At 43.2% G+C, this 22,959-nt stretch overlaps 1 protein-coding gene across 5 annotated transcripts in view; it reads left to right on the forward strand.

Moving 5' to 3' along the window:
* large1 (LARGE xylosyl- and glucuronyltransferase 1) overlaps positions 1–22,959 on the forward strand; it is a 405,419-nt gene that overhangs the window by 361,541 nt on the left and 20,919 nt on the right. For all 5 annotated transcript variants that reach the window (XM_073058955.1, XM_073058959.1, XM_073058957.1 and 2 more), the window contains one exon: positions 18,597–18,752. In XM_073058955.1, coding sequence (XP_072915056.1) covers positions 18,597–18,752 — 156 coding nt within the window. The remainder of the gene's footprint in view (positions 1–18,596; positions 18,753–22,959) is intronic.

Below are 22,959 nucleotides of genomic sequence, written 5' to 3' on the forward strand. Positions count from 1 at the left end.
AAACTATGATTTTAGTCTTGCAGTATTTCGACTAATATCTTATAAAACGTATTGGGGGAATAAAATGATTCCAACTATGTACTGCTTAAATTATACTATTGTATTTGCCTCCATCACTGGGCAGGCAGTTCATTCCATATACCGTACTCACCACCCTCTGTGTGAAAAAGGGTCCTCTCTGTTCCCTTTTAAATCTTTTTTCTCCCACCCTTAACCGATGCCCTCTAGTTTTCCCCTGTGCTTGGGAAAAGATTGCTGTTGTCCACCTTACCTATGTGAGGGTCTCTGTTGGTTGGAGTTGACCATAGATATTGCATCCTAGCTATCCAGATACACAAGCCTGGGAAATACGGTATGGAGAGTAAGCTGATGCCCATGTGGCTAGCTCCCCCTATCCACATATCTGATGTATGAAAGGAACGGCAGAGACTGATACAGTTTGGTACCAGCAGCATCACAGGAGTTGCCAGTCAGCACTGAACTCAAAGTAGGACTGCCTTAGGGACCCCAGCTCCGGATTTTTCCCTCAAAGCCTTCCCTATGATAGGTGCTGCCGCAAGGCGGCAGAGGTTTGAGATCAGAGATTTCCTTCTCCTAGATGAGCTGCCAACCATGGCTGATGAGCCCATCTGCCTGAAGCAACTGGTTTTAAGGTGCCAGTAACCTGCCTTTGTCCTTTCTCCTGTCAGTAGAAACAGTTCCACCGGGTTTAATAGCTAAGCCACACTTGAAGGCCAGGAACTAGACTTGGTTGCAGAGGCTATTTGAGGCGCACGCCATTGGTAGCATTTAATAGGCAGTGGGAGTTTGGCCCCATTACCACCCTGCCCCCCCTCCCCCCCCGGCTATAACAACCTTACCTTACCTATACCTCTCATAATTCTGAATCTTTCTATAAGGTTGCTCTGTTTTCCAAGGAATAAAGATAACTCAGACACACTCGTCCTGGCAACACCATTGTAAGTAGTTTCTCGCCTCTTTCCAGTTTACTGCCTTATTGTAACCAGCTGCTCTTTGTGAACATGGGGCACAAACAACCAGCTGGAAGAGAGTGCAGTAGCTTCTTTAGGCCATGGGTCGGAGGAAGATGTTTGGGTTACAGATCTTGACTGTTTCCTTCAGTCATGTACAATCGACTGAAAGGGCAGGCCAGCAATTGATAAAGGTATCGCAATGTGAGAACAATCCCTGGAATATTCTCCCTCCTCGTTCAGCACCAATGTGAAGGCTTTTTTCAGCACAGGTGAGCAACACCCAGAATTAATTTCCATCTTTACAGGGCAGCTGCTTGTTAGCGACTCATGACAACCTCGTGCTGTATCCCGCAGCAAGTGAAGTATGGCCAACTCCAGGTCAGACTTGAAGCTAATGAGCTGGATGAAAGAAAAGAATGCCAAGGTACTGGCACAGCTTTCCCATGTCCTTGGCTGAGGCAGCAGGGATTCAGGTGAACCCTCAATTAGCTGGGAACCAGGCCATTAAGATCCACTCATCTTTCATTAACTTTGTGGGCAATTATTGACTCTTTCCAGCTGCTGGAAATGCTTCGTCTGCTGAAATGTTGTACCTTGGCGAATGAGGGGAGTCTCTGGGTATCTCCAATTCACAGGAGGAGTTCTGATAACAAATTAGCCCGATGGAGCTAATGAAACTTCACCCCTCTAAATTAATGCCTGCCGAGCTTCTCCATGGCTCAATGGTCCCAGAGTGTTAGTTTTAATGACAATTTTTATATGTTGTTTTTAGATGCAGTGCCTGCTGTTGGTTTTCTCGCAATTTATACTGGCTGTGTCCCCTGTGCGTGGCATGTTAAATTGGTGATTGCAGATAAACCAAACACAACATTGCAGCAGAGTTGGATTACATGGAATGGAGCAGGAGATGTGCAAATAGATTTTAAATCATTAGTTGCTCCCGCCAGCAACATTCTCGACAAGCTTTCTCTGACAAGTTACATTCTGAATGCCTCCATAATCACATCAAATGATGCTCAGGTGGAGGTATGATTCTATCATTGAACAGTCCTGTTGATAACATCAATAACAGACATGGCAGTTAATACAAACGAAGGTTAACAGCTTGGAAGCGTTTGTTGTTATCTGCAAAACAAAAACAACAGCAATGTGGAAATGCCAAATCAGGGTGACGTTAATTTGGGACTTTGATGTATGCAAATTTCTTCCCACTTCCACTGGCAAAGTGGGGAGTGATTTTGCTGGAGCTTGCCGATGGAGCAACGAAGTTCTCCACCGCTTGGTTTTAAGAACAACTACTTTCCTACAGACATTAGGATTTTGAACCGATCTGCACAATCCTAAACCTACCTCAGCTACAGGCAACTGCGGGCCACCTCTTGCACTACTATGGGCTGGTCTGATTTGGCATTTCTTTTACACTAGTCTTTTTCTTCACTGTCTGGAATAATTTATGTCCCGTGTATTGTTTGAATCTGTGTGCCTCTGTAATTTTTCATTCCATCCATCATTAAGGACTCCCACCCCCTGCTGCTTGCCTATGGAACACCGACCGTTGGAATTGGAATTCAATGTGCCTGATTACATTTGTGCGGTGACTCTCACATGGGACGTCAGTATCAATAGTAAATCGCAAATAGCTTCACACTTGCGCACACCAACGATTCCCTGCATTTTTATAGCACTGTTAATTGTGCAAAGATGCCTCAGAGGTGCGTAATTGATTAAAGTTCGAGTCCACTGCAGCAGATTTTAAAATGCAAGACTGAACAGTGGAGATTACTTCAATGCCAAGGCAACACACACAAAATGCTGGAGGAGCACAGCAAGTCAGACAGCATCTATGGAAATGAATAAACAGTCGACGTTTCGGACCGAGACCCTTCTTCACAACTGGAAAGAAAGGGGAAAGACACTAAAAGTGGGGAGGATTCTATTACCAGTATAAATGAAGCGATAGACAATCATTACGGGTTATATTTAAAGTCTTCATTTACCAACCACCGTCTTACTTCCTTACTTATTTTGATGTGGATGCCATTTAACCCATCACAGCAATCCCATTAGATCTTTGCCCCTCTGCTTCTGCCCCTCACACACGCCCATGGACCCTCTCCTTTAATTTGGTTGCCTCCTACATGTGCTAAGTAGTACGATCAACCCATCAGCACATCTTTGGGACTTTGAGGGAAGCCAGAACACCGAGAAGGAACTCTGACAGCTGTAGGGAGACCATGCAGACTCCACGCAGACAGCAACCGGGGTCTGGATCGAACCAGGGTCTCCGGCACGGGTGCAGCAGCAATAACTGGTGCACTACCACTGCCATCACTTGATGGCTGATGCAGATTGCCAGCTTTTCCCTCAGCCTCTGGCAGTTCAAGTCAACTCGAATTTATTGAAAAATGCACAAAGACGATGAGATACAGGTGCAGAGAATCAAAATCGGGTTCATTATCATTGACATACTTAAGTCATGAAATTAGTTTGCAGCAGTGGTACAGGTCAATACATTAAACTACACTATAAATTACTGCTTTATACTTATACTTAAAGTAAATAGTTTGTGCAGAAAGAGAGCAAAAATGGTGCAGTAGTGCTCATGGGTTTGTTGACCATTTAGAACCTGATGGCAAAGGGGAAGAAGCTGTTCCTAAAATAGTTGAGTGTGTGTCTTCAGGCTCCTGTACCTCATCCCTGATGGTAGCAAAGATAAGAAGGCTTGTCCTGGGTAGTGGGGATCCTTAATGATGGATGGAATGAAAAATTGCAGTGGTGTCAGAGGCATGTAGATTCATATACACAAGATATAAGTTATTCGAGACAAAGAAGGAAAAGACTTCATAGCAAGACACTAGTGCAAAAGAAAAGCACAATCAGAGACAAGCCCACAGTAGTACAAGAGGTGGCCTGTAGTACTCCTTTGAAGAGCAAGGATGTGATGCTGAGGCTTTATAAGGCACTGGTGAGGCCTCACCTAGAGTATCGTGAACAGTTTTGGGTCCCTCATCTTAGAAAAGATGTGCGGTTATTGGAGAGGGTCCAGAGGAGGTGCATAAGGATGATTCCAGGAATGAAAGGGTTATCAGACAGGGAACATTTGATGGTCTGGGTCTGTACTCGCTGGAATTCAGAAGGATGAGGTGGGGATCTCATTGAAACCTTTTGAATTTTGAATGGCCTAGACAGAGTAGATGTGGAAAGGATGTTTCCCATGGTGGGAGAGTCTAAGACAAGGGGGCACAGTCTCAGGACAGAAGGGCGCCCTTTCAAAATAGAGATGCAGAGAAATTTCTTTAGCCAAAAGGTAGTGAATTTGGGGAATTTGCTGCCATGTGCAGCTGTGGAGGCCAGGTCGTTGCGTGTATTTAAGGCAGAGATTAATAGGTTCTTGTTTGGACATGGCATCAAAAGTTATGGGGAGAAGGGTGGGAACTGGGATTGAGGAGGAGATAGGGGAGAAAAAAAGGATCAGCCATGATTGAATGACGGAGCAGACTCAATGGGCCAGATGTCCTCATTCTGCTCCTATGTCTTGTGACTTATGATCTTTACTGAAGTAGGGTGAGGATTGTGCAGGTCAGTTCAAACCCAGATGGCTCTTGGAAAGTAGCTGTTCCTGTTCTAACCTGGTGGTGCAGGTCATCAGGTTTCTGTACTTCCTGCCCAACGGTAGCAGTGGAAAGAAGGCATGACCCCTGAAGTTTTTAATTGTCATAGTTTCTACATTACATCACTGTCATGCTTTGACAGACTCAAAGCAAAACAAGAATCATTCATTCACAACGCAATTCATGTACAATTCTGAGTGAAAAGGGCAGACAGAAACCTACTGCTTGAAAAGTTGGAAAGGTCAATGAGGGTAGTGTTAGAAACAAAAATTGCATTTGCTGTTTTTATTCCAATTACTAATGTCAGACACAAACAAGTGGCCAGCTTCCACACTGAGCCTGTTCCAGTACCAACCAGTACCAAGTTTTGTGGCTCCCACTAGGAGTTGGGTATTCTCAAAAATGGATTATATTACTCAAAACCACCAAGATAAATGTTCAGATTTCCACAGCACTTATTCCAGTCCCAGAACATATCAAAGCACTCTGTGTAATTCATATTCAATTCAATTCACTCTATTTTCCCTGTGCAGTGGTAAGGATAACGTCACAGAACTTAAGATACGCAACATATAGTTAAACACAATATAAAATACAATGGGTAATAATACTAAAAATTAATGCATGTAATTTAGAATACAAATGCACACAATAAAACTGACCATGTTTACTGTCAAAGGTGCTATGCATACTATATATTCAAAATTGGGTGTTGAAGAGGCACAAAACTGGATAAGGCTCTTGTGATGCTGATGGGGAGGGGTCTGTAACATCTTGCAGATGCACGAGAGTGTAGAATGTGTGAAGCGTATGTGTAATATCCTCTACTTTTGCTGAAATACGGTTATTTCAGAGATGATTAGATTGAAGCCTTGAGGAGTTTCCCTCAAAGGGTTTTGGGTACAGCAGGCTACAGCAATGGAGTTTATGAGGCCTTCCTGCTGGAATAGAGACACTGGTACCGTAGGCAGCTGATGGAGCTCTGCCTGACAACTCCAGGGACCTGAGTTCAAATCCGGTCCTTGGGTGCTGCCTGTGTGGAGTTTGCATGTTCTCACTTACTGCATAGGTTTCCTCCTGCATTTGAAATGTGCGCTGGTTCGTAAGGTTAATAGGACATCATTCTTGTCTCTAGTGTGGAGGTTGGTGGTAGATGAATTGGGAGGAGCTGATGGGCATGTGAGAGAGACAAGCCTCCAACCATAGGACAGACCTCACTGAGCCTCCAGGTCTTGTCCCTGGATTTCCAGACTCTCAGACGTCGGGCCTCTGACTTTGGATTTCATTCCAGGATGGGCCGAACTTGCACAGACCCCTGACCTGGGCCTTGTGACTCCTCTGGGCCTCCACATTCAGTCTTTGCCTTCCAGACTTCATTAGGTTTGAACTTTGGGCCTCTATTTCCAGGCTCACACAGACCTTGGCTACCAGACTTGGATGAACCTCCAGCCCAGGTGCCTAGAGGCGGAGAAGGGTTCACTGCCTCTTATGAATCCTACAGCACCCGGACTCACCCACCCCAACCCGTACAGACTTCCAACCTGGGACCGGTTGCTGACATTTGACCTGGACTTTCAAATTATTCTCAGAGCCTTTTAATTTCTGCCCATGACCTCTAACTTCCTCTAATCTCTGTCCCTAAACTTTAATCTGACCCCCAACTCTCTCTTTAATCCTAAAACCATCCCTGTGAAGCTAAAGAATACAACTACTTCAAGGGTGATGTCCTCCAGTTAATGATCTACATTTTGGCGGTGTGTTCGGTGATCTGGCTCTTTGCTGTCTCCAAGGATGTTCCATGAGGCTTTGAGTGAAGTCTGCACCCTCGAGGCCAAGAACCCTGGACTTGGGACGCGAGCCCATGATTGACTCCATTTCTCTCCCGATCTCACTGATTAAAGTGCCAAGGAAGATTGAAATCATCAAGGCGTGTGGGGAAGGCAAACGTGTTCTGTGCTGTCTACCAGCCTCTCTGTCGCTGCTGCCAAAGGAAGATGTCTGCGTGGGCTGGTCTGTCTCTCTCCCTCTCGCAGAGGATGGCGCTGGAGTCCTGGGTCTTGGGGAAGGTTTAACAGATGTGGTTTGTCGACTGGACTCTGTAGCTCACGTAATGATGTGTTTCTGCTTTCTGCTCACTCCTTTTACCTTCGCCACTATTTTGGGCGATTTTGAATCAGGGCAGCCTGAAGATAATGAACTGAGTATGCCTGGGCTCTTTGTGTTTTATGTTCTGTGTTTTCCGCTTTTTTTTTTACTGCCGATTGTGCAATTTGTTTTATTTTGCATGTGGAAGGGGTTTGATATCTGTGGGAAGACGAATCTCAGGGTTGTATATTGCAGACATACTTTGATAATAAATGTACCTTGAATCTATAATTCTGAACCACAGCATCGATAGACATCATAGCTTGGCATCATCGAGACCGGAAGAAAAACATAAATTAAACATGGAACTAAACAAGAAAATTAAATATAGATTATATTAAATTAAACATTGATTAGACACAAAGTTTTTAATGTACTGCAGTGCAAAGTAGTCACGGTGTTCCAGTACTGAGGTAGTGATTTGTGTTTTTAAAATTGTATTTACCCGGCCCTTTGAGCTGTGTAGCCCAGTACCCCGATTTAACCCTAGCCTAATCACAAGCAATTTACAATGAACAATTAACCTACCAATCAGTACGTCTTTGGACGGTGGGAGGAAGCTGGAGTACCCAGAGGAAACCCACGCTGTCATGAGGAAAACGTATAAAAAACCTCACAGACAGTGGCGGGAAATGAACCCAGGTCGCTGGTGGATGGCCACAGCAGACCGTAATGCAAGTATCCAGTCAGGATACTCCCAGCAGTACTTCTCAAAGAGACAGCTTAGGAATAGGCCCTTAAGCCCTTCCCATTGGACCAGCCCATTCGACACTAATTGTTTCCTAACCCATTTTGTTCTCCGTTTCTCATCAATCACCCACCCCAGTTCGGACTCCAGCACTCACCTGCACGATAGGATCTATGTGACCAATTAATCTACCAAACCATGTGTTTTTTTGGTATGTTGGAGGAAGCTGGAAGTGCACGCAGTCGCAGGGAGACCACGCTAATTCCAAACACAGATTGAATCTACATCACTGGCCCTTTTTAGCAGGAACTCTAATTGCTGAGCATCAGTGCTGCCCTTAATATCATTACCCATCTCCTCCCTTCCTCTTCCCTTACATTGGCGACCATCCTACGTACAGGTGTTTTTGTAGGATCAAGGAAACTTTGAACATCTTCAGGGGCTGCACTATCAGGTCCAAGAGATTTAATCTGATTCACTGATTCAAGATGAAGAGAATCACAATCATTTGGTTCAGAGTTCCTCGCACGTTCAACAAGTTCTTTGAGAATATGCCATAATCATGGCATCTGTAAAGACAACTGTAAAAGTTTGTTAGTGTTCGGTGACATTGGTACAGGAATAAATATGTCTGTGGGGTGCAATGGGGAGCTTCCTTCATCTTTGCATGTGTAAAGGTCCCTTTTGCCTCAGTCTGTTGGACCAGGTTAAAGTTTGTCGAAAAGGCAGATCCTCTGACAGTGCAGCACCCTCTCCATACTACATAGAATCTGTACATGGCTCACCGAAGTGTGACCTGAACCCTCAACTTTCTGACTTGGTTTGGGGGGGGGGAGGGGAGCAACACAACCACTCTGATGTTAGAATGATGACTCATGAGACATAGAAGCAGACTTAGGCTATTCAGCCCATCGGCTGAATAAATCATGTTTGATTTATTCACCCCCCCCAACCCCATTCTCCCTGTAAACTTTGACACCCTTACTAATCAAGAGCCTATCAACCTCCACTTTAAATATACTCAATGGCCTGGCTTCCATAGCTGTCCGTAGCAATGAATTCCACAAATTCACCAACCCCTCTCTGGCTAAAGAAATTCCTCCACCTCTGTTCCTTCTATTCTAAGGCTGTGCCCTCTAGATCTCGACTCTTCATTAGCTGAACAGTCCTTTGTGTCCAAACAAAATCTGCCGTGATCACAGGAGACTGCAGGGAGTTTTGAGAGTTGCATCATGAAAAGCGGCCTCACCTCCTTTCAATTTGTCGGTTTTTCTCACCGCCTGGGTAAAGCAGCCAACATAATCAAAGATCCGCACGTTCTCTTTCTCCCCTCTCCCACTGGGCAGAAGATGCAACAGCTTGAACGTATGCAACACCGGGCTCAAGGACAGCTTCCATCCCACTGTTATCAGACTCTTGAATGGGCCTCTTGTACAATAAGCCTCACGATCTACCTTGTTATCATTTACCTACACTGCACCGTACGGTTGCTTTTGGACTTATATTCTGCATTGTTACTGTTTTAACTTATTCTAGCTCAATGCACTGTGTAATGATCTGATCCTCATGAACAGTACGCAAAGCAAGCTTTTCACTGTACCTCGATCCATGTGACGATAATAAACCAATTCCAATTTCAATTCCAAACTAATGAAGCAATTAGAAATTCAGAAGAAGCTGCTTCACTCAGGGAACATTTCAAATATGAACAGCCCGCTGAGCCACGATGCTGAGGTGGGGATTGGTTTTGCCACATTATAAGTGAAAGCAATAAATGAAGATGTGAGGAGAGGATATGATGAATGATGAAGACTCTGTGAGGGAAGCACATCAGTTGGATCAAATGACCCGTAAACACTATGGCTATAATCTTTCCAGATCATTGCTAGTGTTTCCGAATACAATATTAGTAAATAGAAGGGCATTGAATTGAAGAATAATTTCAGCCAAAGTTTTAAATAAAATCAATGGACTGATGACTGGAACTTCAGCAATGGCCTTTCTTTCTCTTTCTACAGGAGTTTTTTTTCCTCCACTCAAGCACAGAATCTTGGCTGGCTCTCAATTGTAGTCCCAAAGATCATCAGAATCGGATTTATTTTTATTGACGTATGTCATGAAATTTGTTGTTTTTTGGCAGCCATACAATGCAAGGTATAAAGAAAATTACTGCAAGTGACAATAAAAATGTAGGTGGATAGATGGACAGAGAGACAGAGGAATAGTGAGGTAGTGTTTGTGGATCGTTCAGAAATCTGATGGCGGAGAGGAGAAGAAGCTGTTGCTAAAACATTGAGTGTCAGTCTTCAGGCTCTCTCCTCCCTGATGATAATATTGAGAGGACAGTGTCAACACTCAAGTAATATTCCAAAAATTGTAAGAATTGCAGGTGCTGGAAATCTGAAACCAAAGCCAGGAAACCCTGGAGATAACCTAGATGGGCAGCATCTACAAAAGGAGAACAGATCGTTTGAGATCATTCATCAACATGGCAAGATTACAAAACATGCAGATTTTGAGTAATTGAGAATTCATTAAGAACTTGTGCCTTTGATTTACTTTGACTTGAGTTAGCTCAGTATCCCTTGATTTCCACAGCAGTCTCTGTTGTGGATGTCTCAACAATCAAGACTCCCCACCTTAGGTAGAGAATCACAAAGAATCACCACCCCATCCCCAGGAGAAAATATTGCTCCTTATCTCTGTCCTGACCCCTTTTTGATGAAGTTCTCGGATTTCATCAAAGTCCAAGTATTTCTCAACTTCGATGCGTGGATTTGGGGACTAGGTGGTCCTCCATTAAAGGGATGGGTAATTGGTCTGATATCATTCTACATCCTCGGAATAGAAGCAAAAAGTATCTGAAATTTTCCTGACTGACTCCATCTATTACATTAGCATGAGTCTGGTCAAACATCTTCATAACACCTGTGTTCTAAATCCTTGTCAAATCTCTTGTGTAGCAACTTAATTTCTTTTAATTAATAGAATCTGCACCATTCTGAGCGAGCTGAAGATTGCATCTCTAATGGTACATTGCTCTTTTTTATTAATTATCTTGCAGATAACTAGTTATAGTAATAGATCAGAATGTGCTTTCTCTTTATCCCATAAGAAAGAATGAATGGGGGTGAACAGGCCAGAATTCAGCAGTGCATCAAATTTCGTTCTTCACCTAAAGCTCCATAATCCTTGCCCTATTTTACTGCCTTATAACACCATGAAATACAAAGGCAGAATTAGTCAATTCCCCCATTGAATCTGTTCCACCATTCAATCCCTGTTCTCCTACCTTCTCTCCATAACATTTAACTCCCTTACTAATCAAACCCTGCAGTAAATGCATCCAATATCTCTGGTCTCCACAGACCACCATGGCAATGAGTTCCACAAATTCACCACTCAAAAATTCCTCCTCATCACAGGTTTAAAGGAATGGTTCTTTATTCTGACGCTCTGCCCTCAGATCCTCGACTGTTCTTCTAATGGAAACTTCCACTCTATCTAGGCTTTCAGTATTGGATAGTTTTCAATGACATCACCCCCTCATTCTTCTGAACACCATCAAAAACTCAAAGCTTAGGCCTTTCATTCCTGGGATTATTCTTGTAAGCTTCCTCTGGACCCTCTCCAGCACATCCTTCTCGTGATGTATTTTTGGGAAAGGTTTAGATTTTTATTTTGGGTGAGGATGAGATGTCACTCAGTTGGTTGCATTCCTGCCTCTGATTCTGAAGTTCTGAGGTTCAAGACCTACCCTTTGAGGAATTAAACACAAGAACAAGAGATGTTCAAAGTTCAAATTAAAATTTGTTATAAATTTATTCTCAATAAATAAAAGAACAAGTATAATGTTTTTGTTTTTTTATTTTATTGGGTTCTCTTTATTTAGCTTTAGAGGTCTTGCATGAAGATCTGTTCACATTTTAGGTCCTATTTATACAGAAATAGAGAATATTCTACAGGGTTCACAAACTTCTTCGTGCCACAGTACATGTCACCACGTACAACCCTCAGCTTCATTTCCTGCAGGCATACTGAGCAAATCTATAGAAGAGTAACTGTAAACAGGATCAAATTGTGAAAATGCAGATATAGATAAATAGCCATCAATAATGAGCATGAAATAACAAGATAAAGGGTCCTTAAAGTGAGACCATTGGTTGAGGGAACCCCAGAAGTAGAATGAGTGTAGTCATCCCCTTTTGTTCAAGAGCCCGATGGTTGAGAGGTAGTAACTGTTCCTGAACCTGGTGGTGCGAGTCTTGAGGCACTTGTACAAACTATCTGATGGTAACAGCGAGGAAAGAGCATGGCCTAGGTGATGAGGATTTTTAATGACAGATGCTGCTTTTCTACGGTAGCGTCTCATGTAGATGTGCTTGATGGTTGGGAGGGTTTTACCCGTGATGTACTGGGCCAAATCCACTACCTTTTGTGGGATTTTACACCAAAGGTGTTGGTGTTGCCATACCAGGCCATAATGGAGCTAGTCAACTCGCTTTCCACCACACATCTACAGAAGTTTACCAAGGTTTTTGATGACATGCCAAATCTCCGCAGATCCCTGAGGAAGTAGGGGCACTATCATGCATCCTTTGCAATTATATTTATACGATGGGTCCAGGACAGGTCCTCTGAGATAGTGACCCCCAGGAATTTAAAGTTACCAACCTCGTCCACCTCTGATCCTCTGATGATTACTGGCTCATGGATCTCTGGTTTTCCTCTCCTGAGGTCTACTATCCTTTGTCTTATTGACACTGAGTGAGAGATTGTTGTTATTACACCACTCAGCCAAATTTTCAGCCTCCCTCCTGTATGTTGATTCATCACACAATAGTGGTGTCATCAGTAAACTGGTTTTGGAGCTGTACTTACCACACAGTCGTAGGTGTAAACCGAGTAGAGCAGAGGGCAAAGCTCACATCCCTGTGGAGCTCCTGTGCTGATGGAGATTGTGGAGGAGATATTTTTGCCAATCCGAACTGACTGTGGTCTACAAGTGAGAAAATCCAGGATCCAACTGCACAAGATGGTATTGAGGCCCAGGTCGTGGGGTTTACTGATTAATTTTGAGGGGATGATGGTTTTAAATGCTGAGCTGTAATTGATAAAGAGCATCCTGATGTATGCACTTTTGCTGTCCAGATGCTGTGTGAACACCCAATGAGATGACATCTGCTGTAAACCTGTTGCTTCGGTAGGCAAATTGGAGTGGATCAAAGTCGCCAGGCAGACAGGACACCATACTCTTCTTGGGCACCGGTAGGATTGAAGCCTGCTTGAAGCTGGTTGATACCACACACTGTCAGAGCGAGGGTTTGAAGATATCCGTGAATACACCAGCCAGTTGGTCAACACAGGTCTTCAGTACTCGGCCAGGTTCTCCGTCTGGACCGGATGCTTTCCTTGGATTCACTCTCTTGAAGGCCTCATCTCATCTTCAGACACTGAGACCATAGGATCATCAAGAGATATGGGAGTGTGCGATGGCTCCACTCTGCCCTGGTGGTCAAAGCGAACGTAGAAGGCATATAGCTGATCTGGAAAGGAAACTCTGCTGTCCCCTGTGTCACAAGATTTGACTTTGTAGGAGGTTATGGCATTCAAACCCTGCCACAGCTGTCGAGCATCCTCGTTGATTCCAGTTTGGTCTGGAATCTCCACTTTGCCCGAGAGATGGCTTTCTGGAGATCATACCTGCAGCTCTTGTATCGTTCTTGGTCTCCAGACTTGAATGCCTCTGGTCTGGCTCTCAGCAAATTGCAGATTTAATTGTTCATCCAGAGTTTCTGATTGGGGTAAACACTGAATGATTTTGTGGGGGCACACTCATTCACAGCTATTTTAATAAAGTCTGTAACGGCCCTGGTGTAATCATTAAGGTTGTCAGCTGAGTTCTTGAACACAGCCCTGTCCACTGACTCAAGGCAATCCTGTAACCGTTCCTCTGCTTCCTGTGACCACCTCTGTATAGAAAATAGAAGCAAGCTATTGGGCCCCTTTATGTCTGTTCTACAATTCAATACCTCCATTTGCATTAGCCCTGCATCTCTTGATTCCCCTAACAGTCTCTACCTTGGAGGTATTTACAAATAAAAACTCCACAGCCTTCTTGGGTAGAGAATCCCAAAAAAATCACCACCCCCTAGGAGAAAACCCTCATCTCTTTCTTGATCCCTTTGGATATTTTTTTTAATGAATCTCATGGATTTCACCGAAGCCCAAGATTTCCCAACCTCAGCACACTGATTTGGGAAGTAGGTAGCCCACCAAAAAAGGATAGGAAATGGATCAGATATAATTCAACATCCCCAGAAGAGAAGTAAAAAGCATCTGAGACTTACAGCTGACTCCATCTATTATATTAACATAAGGCAGGTTGAACCATCTTCACATCTCCTGTGTTCTAAATCCTTGTTGAATCTCATGTAGCAATTTATTTTAATTAATAGAATATGCACCATTCTGAGTGAGCTGAGTTAATGCATACAAAATCTAATGGTACATTGCTCTTTTGTATGCAGTACATGCGGATAGCTAGTTATGGTAATAAATTATAACGTGAGTCTTGTTGGAAAGATAGGGCACTGCCCCCAATGAGCAGTGCAATAGCCTGCACTTCCTCTATTGAGCAACCATTGAGCACATTTAGAAGGAGCGATGCCACAGAGGCAGCACCCATCATCAAGGACACCCACTATGCCGAACAAGCTGTTTTCTCACTACTACCATTGGGTAGGAGGTATAGGAGTCTTAATCCCACACCACCAAGTTCAGGAACTGTTTTACCCTGAACCATGCGTAACTTTACTCACCTCAGCACTGAACTGCTTCCACACATACAGACTCAACTTCAAGGACTCTACAACTCTTGTTCTCAGTATTAGTTGTGTGTGTGGGTGTATGTGTATGTTTGTTCCGCACCATTTGTCCTCTTTTGCATATTGGTTGTTTGTCAGTTTTTTGCATAGTTTTCTACAAATTCTATTACATTTCTTTAATTTCCTGTAAATATCCGCAAAAAATTGAACCTCATGTTAGTATATGGTGACATAGACATTACTATACAATAAACTGACTGTATATAGTAAGAAAGAATGAATGGGGTGTGCTCAGCAACCAGGACTTCACAGCCAAACGAATGACAACCCCAAGAGAAAATATTTCTTCTCATCCTTGTCCTGACCCTTTATTCTGAGATTGTAAACTCATGGTCTTAGACGCTGCAGCCAGCGGAAGTGTCAGCTGATACCTTGTCAAGCTCATAAAGAATGGTGCGTATTTCAGTGAGATCACCCCTTAATCACAAAATCTAGGCTGATGCTCTAGTGTAGTAGAGGTTCATTGTCAAACTTGCCGTGATTGATTAGCCAAATAAAATGGGAGTAAGGGAATCATTTCTGGTGAGCAAGCTAATGCTTGTTCTTCGTTCAACACTAACACAGATTAGCCAGTTATTAGATTCCTGTTTGTGAGATATTGCTGCCTACAAATTGGCTGCTGGATCTCAGCAGTGCCTACACACCATTGCTTTGGAAAATTCAGCAGTCATGAAAAGTTAAAATAGAAAATGCTTACTGTTGTTAGCTCTTTTACAAGAGTCTCGCATCTTTGGTGTTTTTGCCACCACGAGGTCTGTTTTCATTTTGAGCATTTGTATTAGTTCTCCCCTCACTGACGTAATTCACACATCCATTTTGCTCTGTTTTTAAAGAACATGATGAATTTCTTTCATCTTTCATCATGAAGAACATGAAGAACAGTTGAATTTCTCCCCAATAAATTCCTTTCAACTTGCTGGAAAGGGATGGTTAGAGCTGTGGACATTTTACCTACGGGGTTCAGCTATGAGAATCGGGTTTGCGATCACTGGCATGTGTTGTGAAATTTGTTGTTCTGCAGCAGCAGTACATTGTAATAGATAAGATACTATAAGTTATAATAAGAAATATAGAAAAATCAATAAGTAGCACAAAAAGAGAGCAAAATAGTGAAGTAGTGTTCATGGACCGTTTAGTAATCTGATGGTGGAGGATAATAAAGTTGTTCCTCAAATGTTGAGCGTGGGCCTTCAGGCTCCTGTACCTCCACTCAGATGGTAGTAATGAGAAGCGAGCATGTCCTGAGAGGTGGGGTCCTTAACAATGGTTGCTGCCTTTTTGAGGACATTGCCTTTTGAAGATGTCGTCAGTGCTGGGGAAGCTAGTGCCCATGATGAAGCTGGCTGAGTTTTTTTCTGCTCCTTCACACCGGTGACTCCATCCCATACAGTGATGCAACCTGTTAGAATGCTCTTCACCGTACGTTCGTAGAAATTAGCTAGAGTCTTTAGTGACGTACCAAATCGCTTCAAATTCCTGATGAAATATAATGGCCAGTGTGCCTTCTTCACAATTCATTCAATGTATTGGGCCTAGGATAGATCTTCAGATGTTTTGACACCTAGGAAACTGCTCGCCCTTTCCACTACTGACCCCTCAATGAGGACTTGTGTGCTTTCTCCTGACTTCCCCTTCTTGAAGTCCACAGTCATTTCATTAATTTTATTGACATTGAGTACAAGGTTATTGTTGTGACACTACTTAAACCAGCCAATTTATCTCACTCCTGTATGCTTCATTGTCACCATCTGAGATTCTGCCAGCAATAGTTGTGTCATCAGTGAATCTATAACTGGCTTGGCATTTGAGCTGTGCCGAGCCACATAGTTATGGGTGTAGAGGGAGTAGAGCAGTGAGTTAAGCATGCTCCCTTGAGGTTGATTGTCAGGAGGTGTTATTTCCAATCTGCCCTAACTATGATCTCCCAATGAGTATGTCAAGGATTGAGTTGCAGGAGGAGGTACAGTGGCCTTGAAGCTTGGTGGTTAGTACTGAGGGGATGATTCTGTTGATCGCTGAGCTGTAATTGATAAGCAGCAGCCTGATGCAGGTATTGCAGTTGTCCAGGTGGTCCAAAGCAAATTGCAGTGTGTCCTTTTCCTGGCTCAGGCAGGAGTTAATTCCAGCCAAGACCATCCTATCAAAGCACTTCATCACCATCGATGTGAATGCTACTAGGTGATAGTAATTAAGTAGCTCACTCCTGTTCTTCTTAAGTATGATTGATGCCCTTTTGAAGAAGCTGAGAATCTTTGTCTACAGCAGTGAGAGATTGAAGTCTGATGTTATTGGCAGTGCCATTACTTAGTGCCCATCCTGAACTTAACAAGTTCTTAGAAGGAAACTTCATTGTTGGGTCTGTAGTCACCTACAAAGCAAGCAAGGGCAGCAAACTTCCTTCTTTGCAGATCATTAGTGAGTCAGATGGGAATTTTTGACAGTCTCCTGGTTTACTTGAGCTCACAAATCAAGGAAATGAATCTCAGGGTAGTATTTGGTGACATATGCGTACTTTCATAATAAATTTATTTTGAACATTCCCCATGTGCTGTGATGGGAATTGAACTCGTGTTTCAGAATCAATGGTTCACACCTATGGCTGCTGTTCGCTAACTTAACTACTGCCACACCATAGACACTGAGAGTCAAAACATGTATCAGAGGCCCCTATTGGGACATGAGATCAAACATCAAGCATCTAGACATTTCAGCCCATCATACTATTGGTAGCCAATCCATGCCTTATATCCCTCTCCTTGGCTCCACTGCCTTTCATATCCTTGCCTAAATATAAAAAAAACATTGTTAGAGTTCCTGAAAGCTGCAGATGCTGAAACCTGGAGCAACAACCATTCTGCAGGAGGTCAGGCAGTGGCTGGGGAGGGAAATGGACGGTCAACGTTTCGGGCTGACATGCTTTATCTAGACCAATGAAGATGAAGGGTCTCGAACAGAAACCTTGACTGTCCCTTTCCTTCCGCAGATGCTGCCTGGCCTAGAGTTTCTCCAGCAGTTTGTTGCTGTTAAGTGTCCACTGGTTTGGAAGTTTACATTTGTTTCCCCCAACTCCCAGGATAGATATCTTACGCCTGTTTCACCTTCACGTAAAAAGACACAGCCCAGAACCCAACCTATTGCAGACCATAAACTATCTTCTGAAACTTAACCAATATTAATATCATTTTTAATATCCTCCTCCCCCACCCCCCAAAAATGCCATCAACTCTCCCAGGTTCCACTCATCGCCTGCACACCAGGAGCAATTCACAGCGGCCAAATTACCCATATCTTTGTGATAAGAATCAGGGGCACCCAGAGGAAGCCCACACAGTGCAAACTCCATGCGGGCAGCACCAGTGGAGAATCGAACTCTGGTCGCCAGAGCTGGGAAACAGTGGTTTTTCCAGCTGTGCCACAGTGCTGTGTTGTTTGAAGAAAGGTTTCAAATTGTAAAACCACAGGGCCATAAAACCATTAGACATAAGAGCTGAAATAGGCCATTCAGCCCATCGAGACTGCTATGCCATTCGATCATGGCTGATTTATTATCCCTCTCAAACTGATTCTCCTCCCATCTCCCTATAACTTTTGATGCCCTTACTAACCAAACTTAACTAACTCAGCTTTAAATGTATTCAATGACTTGGCCTCCACAGCTGTCTGTGGCAATGAATTCCACAGATTCACCACCCGCTGGCTAAAGGAATTCCTGCTCATCTCTTTTCTGAAGGGACATCCTTGTATTCTGAAGCTGTGCCCTCTGGTTCTGGTCTCTCCCACTGTTGGAAACATCTACTCAATGTCCAAACTATCTAGGCCTTGCAATATTTGGTAGGCTTCAATGAGATCCTCTCTCATTCTTCGAAACTTCAGTGAGTACAGGTTCAGAGCCTTCAGACACTCCTCATGTGTTTAACCCATTCATTTCACGAATCTTATGAACTTCTTCTGGACCCTCTCCAATGACAACACATCCTTTCTTAGATATGGGGCCTACATCTGCTCATAATACTCTAAATATGGTCTGACCAATGACTTATAAAGCCTTCAGCATTACATCCATGTTTTCCTGAAGAACTTGGTCTCTAGCAGACTCCAGTGACAACTAATACCTAGCATCTGACTTGGTAATCATATGTGTTCCCTGTTGAAGAGTCAGTGATTTAATATCAGTCTATGGCAGTGGAAGCCAGTGCTGGGAAATGGTTTGGAGACAATGGACCTGTGCACCCGTGTCCCTCTCATGCTAACTCTAAACATGGGACCTTGACCTGCCTTTATTTTCCCACAGGTGATCCACTGGAATTCTCCCAAGAAGCTGCGAGTGAAGAATAAGCACGTGGAATTTTTCCGGAACCTTTACCTGACGTTCCTGGAATACGACGGGAATCTCCTGCGCCGTGAGCTGTTTGGCTGCCCCAGTGAGATCGACAAGAACAGTCAGAATGTAAGTGTAAAAGACGGAGAGGCTGTCTAAGCTCCCTCACACTGTTTGAGTGGGAGCCTTTCGATGCACTGTAACTATTCCTATGTTTAGCCTTAGTTGGTAGCAGTCACGTCTCTGAGTTTATAGGTGGTGTGTTCAAGCCCCACGTAAGGCTTTATTGTGTCACCTAGATCAGCCCATCAGTGCCCTTCAGAAGGAGCCACCCCACAGTCTGAGATGTGCTCTCTACAATGAGAAGTTAAAATAAGACTCAGTCTTCCTCGGGCATCACAGAACGGTCTCACCAACATTTATCCCTCAGGCAGGATCATGTGAAACAGCTTCCTGATCTTTTATCTCCTCGCTGCTGTTCTAGGGGCTTGTTGTAATTAAATCTGGCACAATCGTGTCCAGTTTACAATCCTGGCCTGTGGTGCATATTGTCCCCGAATTCTCAAAGATGTGTGAATCATGTAAATTTTCCCTCGTGTGCTGCTGAGTGGTTGAATGTTGGGGGTGTTAATGGGAACTTGGGAAAAATAGGTTACGGGGAAATGAATATAGGGATGGCATTGCTCTGTGGGCTGGCATGGATTTGATGACCAAAATGAGATCCTTTGCTGTAAAAAAATAGATGGAATGTAGACAAGGTCAGAATGGCAGACATCCTCCTGTTTAGGGAATCAGTGCACCAGTCCACGGTGTTCCAGTAATCCCATCACTGTCAGTGTGATCAGATTTGTATCCTCAAGTTGGTGTAATTTTCAGGAGTTAAACTCCCCAGGTACCATTCTTGGAATTGAACTTGGAACCTGAACACTACCTGTGGGGCAGAGACCCTGCTAGAGTTCAAGAAGAGTAAGAGCACACCACAGGAGTTTGCAGAAAAGTTTGGAACTGTCATACAAGTTAATAATGCCTTGAAGTACTGTCACCTAATGCTTCACTCATTGAAGGAACTTTAGTATCCCCAGAGTGGGAAGAGATGAAGTTCAGGTGAAGGTCATTTTACATCACTGTAGATATTTGATATGCTACTTCGTTCAGTCACCACTGACTGAAGCTCCACAGCCTCATTTCTTTTGGAGCAGGGTGAGGAACTTGGCCTAACTTGTCCCAGAAACCATTGTCATCAGGTGTTTCTGTGGTAACTATGGAGACTTTCACAGCTCCATGCAGCATTGCAGTCACTGAATGTTCTGTACTGAGCTTAGATGCTTACATCCACCGCAGCCCCTTTTAACGTGCTGTTCTTTCCATGGCAGTACGTCCCCACACCTCATCTCCCCAGGTCTCGGTGATCTTCCTGAGCCCCTCAGGCTGCAGGTAATTCCCCAACCATTCAGGCTGCTTCTTAGCTCGATTTTGGATTTTCCTCTCAGCATCCACCTCAGGACCTCCTCTATTTCAATAACATCACCTCTAAACTCCAAGGAGCAAAGGCCTCACTTGCTCAACCTTTCCCCTTAAAGCACCACATCCATCCTAGAAAATCAGCCCAGTGAATCATCCCTACACTGCCTTCAACTGAAGTGTATCTCCCCTGAAACAAGTAGACTTCAACTGTCTGAAGTGATCATACCCAAACCCTGTACATATGTAGCAGGACTCTCCTCCTTTACAACTCCAATCCCAAGTATTTCTTTAGACTTCCGAGCAGTATGTTGTACATCAGTGAAAATGTTACATTTTGTGTTCAAGGCCAGCTACAATAATGTACCACAGCATTCTGTGACCTGCCTCCATTTAAACATAAATAACCTCACATTTATCTGCACTATGATTGATCTGCCAAATGTTTTCCCACTCACATCACCCACCTACGATCCCTTTGCTGAATCTGTCTTCCTCAAAAAATGTGCTCCCGAACCAGATTTATTATCGCTGACATTTATGACATTAAATTTGTTGTTTTGCGGTAATGGTGCAGTGCAAGGACATAAAAATACTATAACGTGCAAAAATGGTGCGAGAAAATTAATTAAAAGAATAACATTCAGATATCTGATGGTGAAGAGAAAGAAGCTCTCTTTGGGTTTATCTTTGTATACTCTCTGTCCCTTCGTCTCTATTATTATGGATTGTAAATAGTTGCTGTCCCATTGGTGATCTCTGTGTGGCACCCATTTATGACATGAAAACTCCAACCATAAAAATATCTTTAGTTTATCTTTCCCATGTTGGCCAGTCCTCTTTCGTGCTAATGTATCACCTCCAGCTGCACTTGAAGATCATACCTTATGTATTAACTTAGAACAGCATAGCACAGGAACCTGCCTTTCAGTCCACCATGTCTGCACTGTACCTGATGTCAAATTAAATAAAATTTCTTCTAACTGCACATGATCCATATCCCTCCATTCCCTACATATTCATGTGTCCATTTAACACTAACCCTGGCAGCCCATTCAAAGCACATGCCACTCCCTGTCTGAAAAAAAACCTTGTACATCTCTTTTAAATATTCCCCTCTCACGTTAAATGTATGTCCTAGTACTTGATATTTCTACCCCGAGTAAAGAAGATTTGCTACTCTATCTATGTCTTTCATAACCTTATGAAATCAGTTCTCCACTAAGCCTCCAAGTGCTCCAGAGGAAATCAGGGATGTTTGCTCAACCTCGCCTTATAGCTCATACCCTCTAATCCAGGCAGCATTCTGATAAATCTCTTCCACACCCTCTCCAGATCTTCCACATCCTTCCTGTAATACTAGCACCAGAAATGTGCAAGGTATTCTGAGTTTGAATAACCAAAGTTTTATAAAGAACAAAAATGCAAGCATGCCACCTTTACCACCCTATCTGATTGCATGGTCACTTTCAGTGAGCTATGGACTTGGATCTCAAGGTAGCTCTGTCCATCAATGTTGTAATTGTATAATTCCCTCTTACATCAGGCCTCCCAGGGTTTAACACCTCATTAAACTCCATCTGCCATTTCTCTGTCCATATCCGTAAATGATCTGTACTCTGTATCCATTCACAACTCCACCAATGTTGGCTACTCTGCAGTCGTTCTGGACCTTTCCTGCTCCTTGCATAACCTTTGATCTGAAACTTTATTGATGCTGGTAAGAAATCCAGAACTACATTATTTACTTTATCTGTCCTGATTGCAGTTACAAGAAGTATTGATAAATTTTAACATAGATTTTCCCTTATATTGTATCATGTTGACTTCTCTTGTTTATGCTATGATTTGCCTAATGACCTTCTGCTGTCCTTTTAATAATGGATTCCAGCAGTTTTCCAGTGACTAACTTGCCCAAACTTCCTTATGTCTCATTCCTTCCTTACACTTATGGTTTTCCAAACGTCTAGGAACTCTTTAGAATCTAGGGAATTTTGGAAGATCACAGGCAATGCATTGGTTATGTCTGCAGCCAATTCTTGTAACACCGTAGAATGGTACAAGAAATGAATAACCTTTAAATTCTTGAAACAGGAAGAAGATTGAATATTTGATATTCAAAATGTTTTAAATTGTATCACAGCTTGAAAGAAAAATATTGATCTTACTGCAAGGAGGAAATAATCATGGCTGGAAGACCATGATGTAGAGCGCTCAAGAGAGGAGTACAATGCTGGAAGACTTGGAGACGGTTCTAGCAGCTAGAACTTTAATGATGCAGATCCAAAAATCAGAGAGACAGATGTATCCATGCCTAAAATGGTTGATCAGCTTTTACTTGCCCCATTTACTCTGCTGATGATAAATCTAATAGTGCAGCCATTTCAATTTCAGCACAGCCTTAGCCAAAACCTTGACTTTGGGGGAGAAAAAATTGCAGCTGCTACTATCTTAGTACCTGTTTATGAATGAGGTGCAGGTCAAGAAATCCTACTGCACAATATTTGTTTTTCACATGCTACACGATAATAAAATTAAACTTGAGCAATGGTGTTCGAACAATGAGAAAAGCATGGTTTGTTTGGTCACTTTGGTCACCAGCTTAACCAAGTGTATGTGAGATGTCTGCCGGACATGGTCTTTGCCAAGTGCCACTTTTCAGAGTGGGCTAATGGACATGTCAGACCACTCAGGGAGCTGCCTCTTCTCTTTCACAAGCTTCAAAGTAAATTTATAATCAAAGTACATACGTGCCACCATATACCACCCTGAGATTCATTTTCCTGCAGGCATTCACAGTGGAACAAAGAGTCAGTGAACAACTACACACAAACGTGCAAAAGGAAAGCTCGGTCACTGGTATATATTTTTCTGT

This window comes from Hemitrygon akajei, chromosome 10 (genome assembly GCF_048418815.1).
Source record: "Hemitrygon akajei chromosome 10, sHemAka1.3, whole genome shotgun sequence".
Classification (NCBI taxonomy): Eukaryota; Metazoa; Chordata; class Chondrichthyes; order Myliobatiformes; family Dasyatidae; genus Hemitrygon; species Hemitrygon akajei.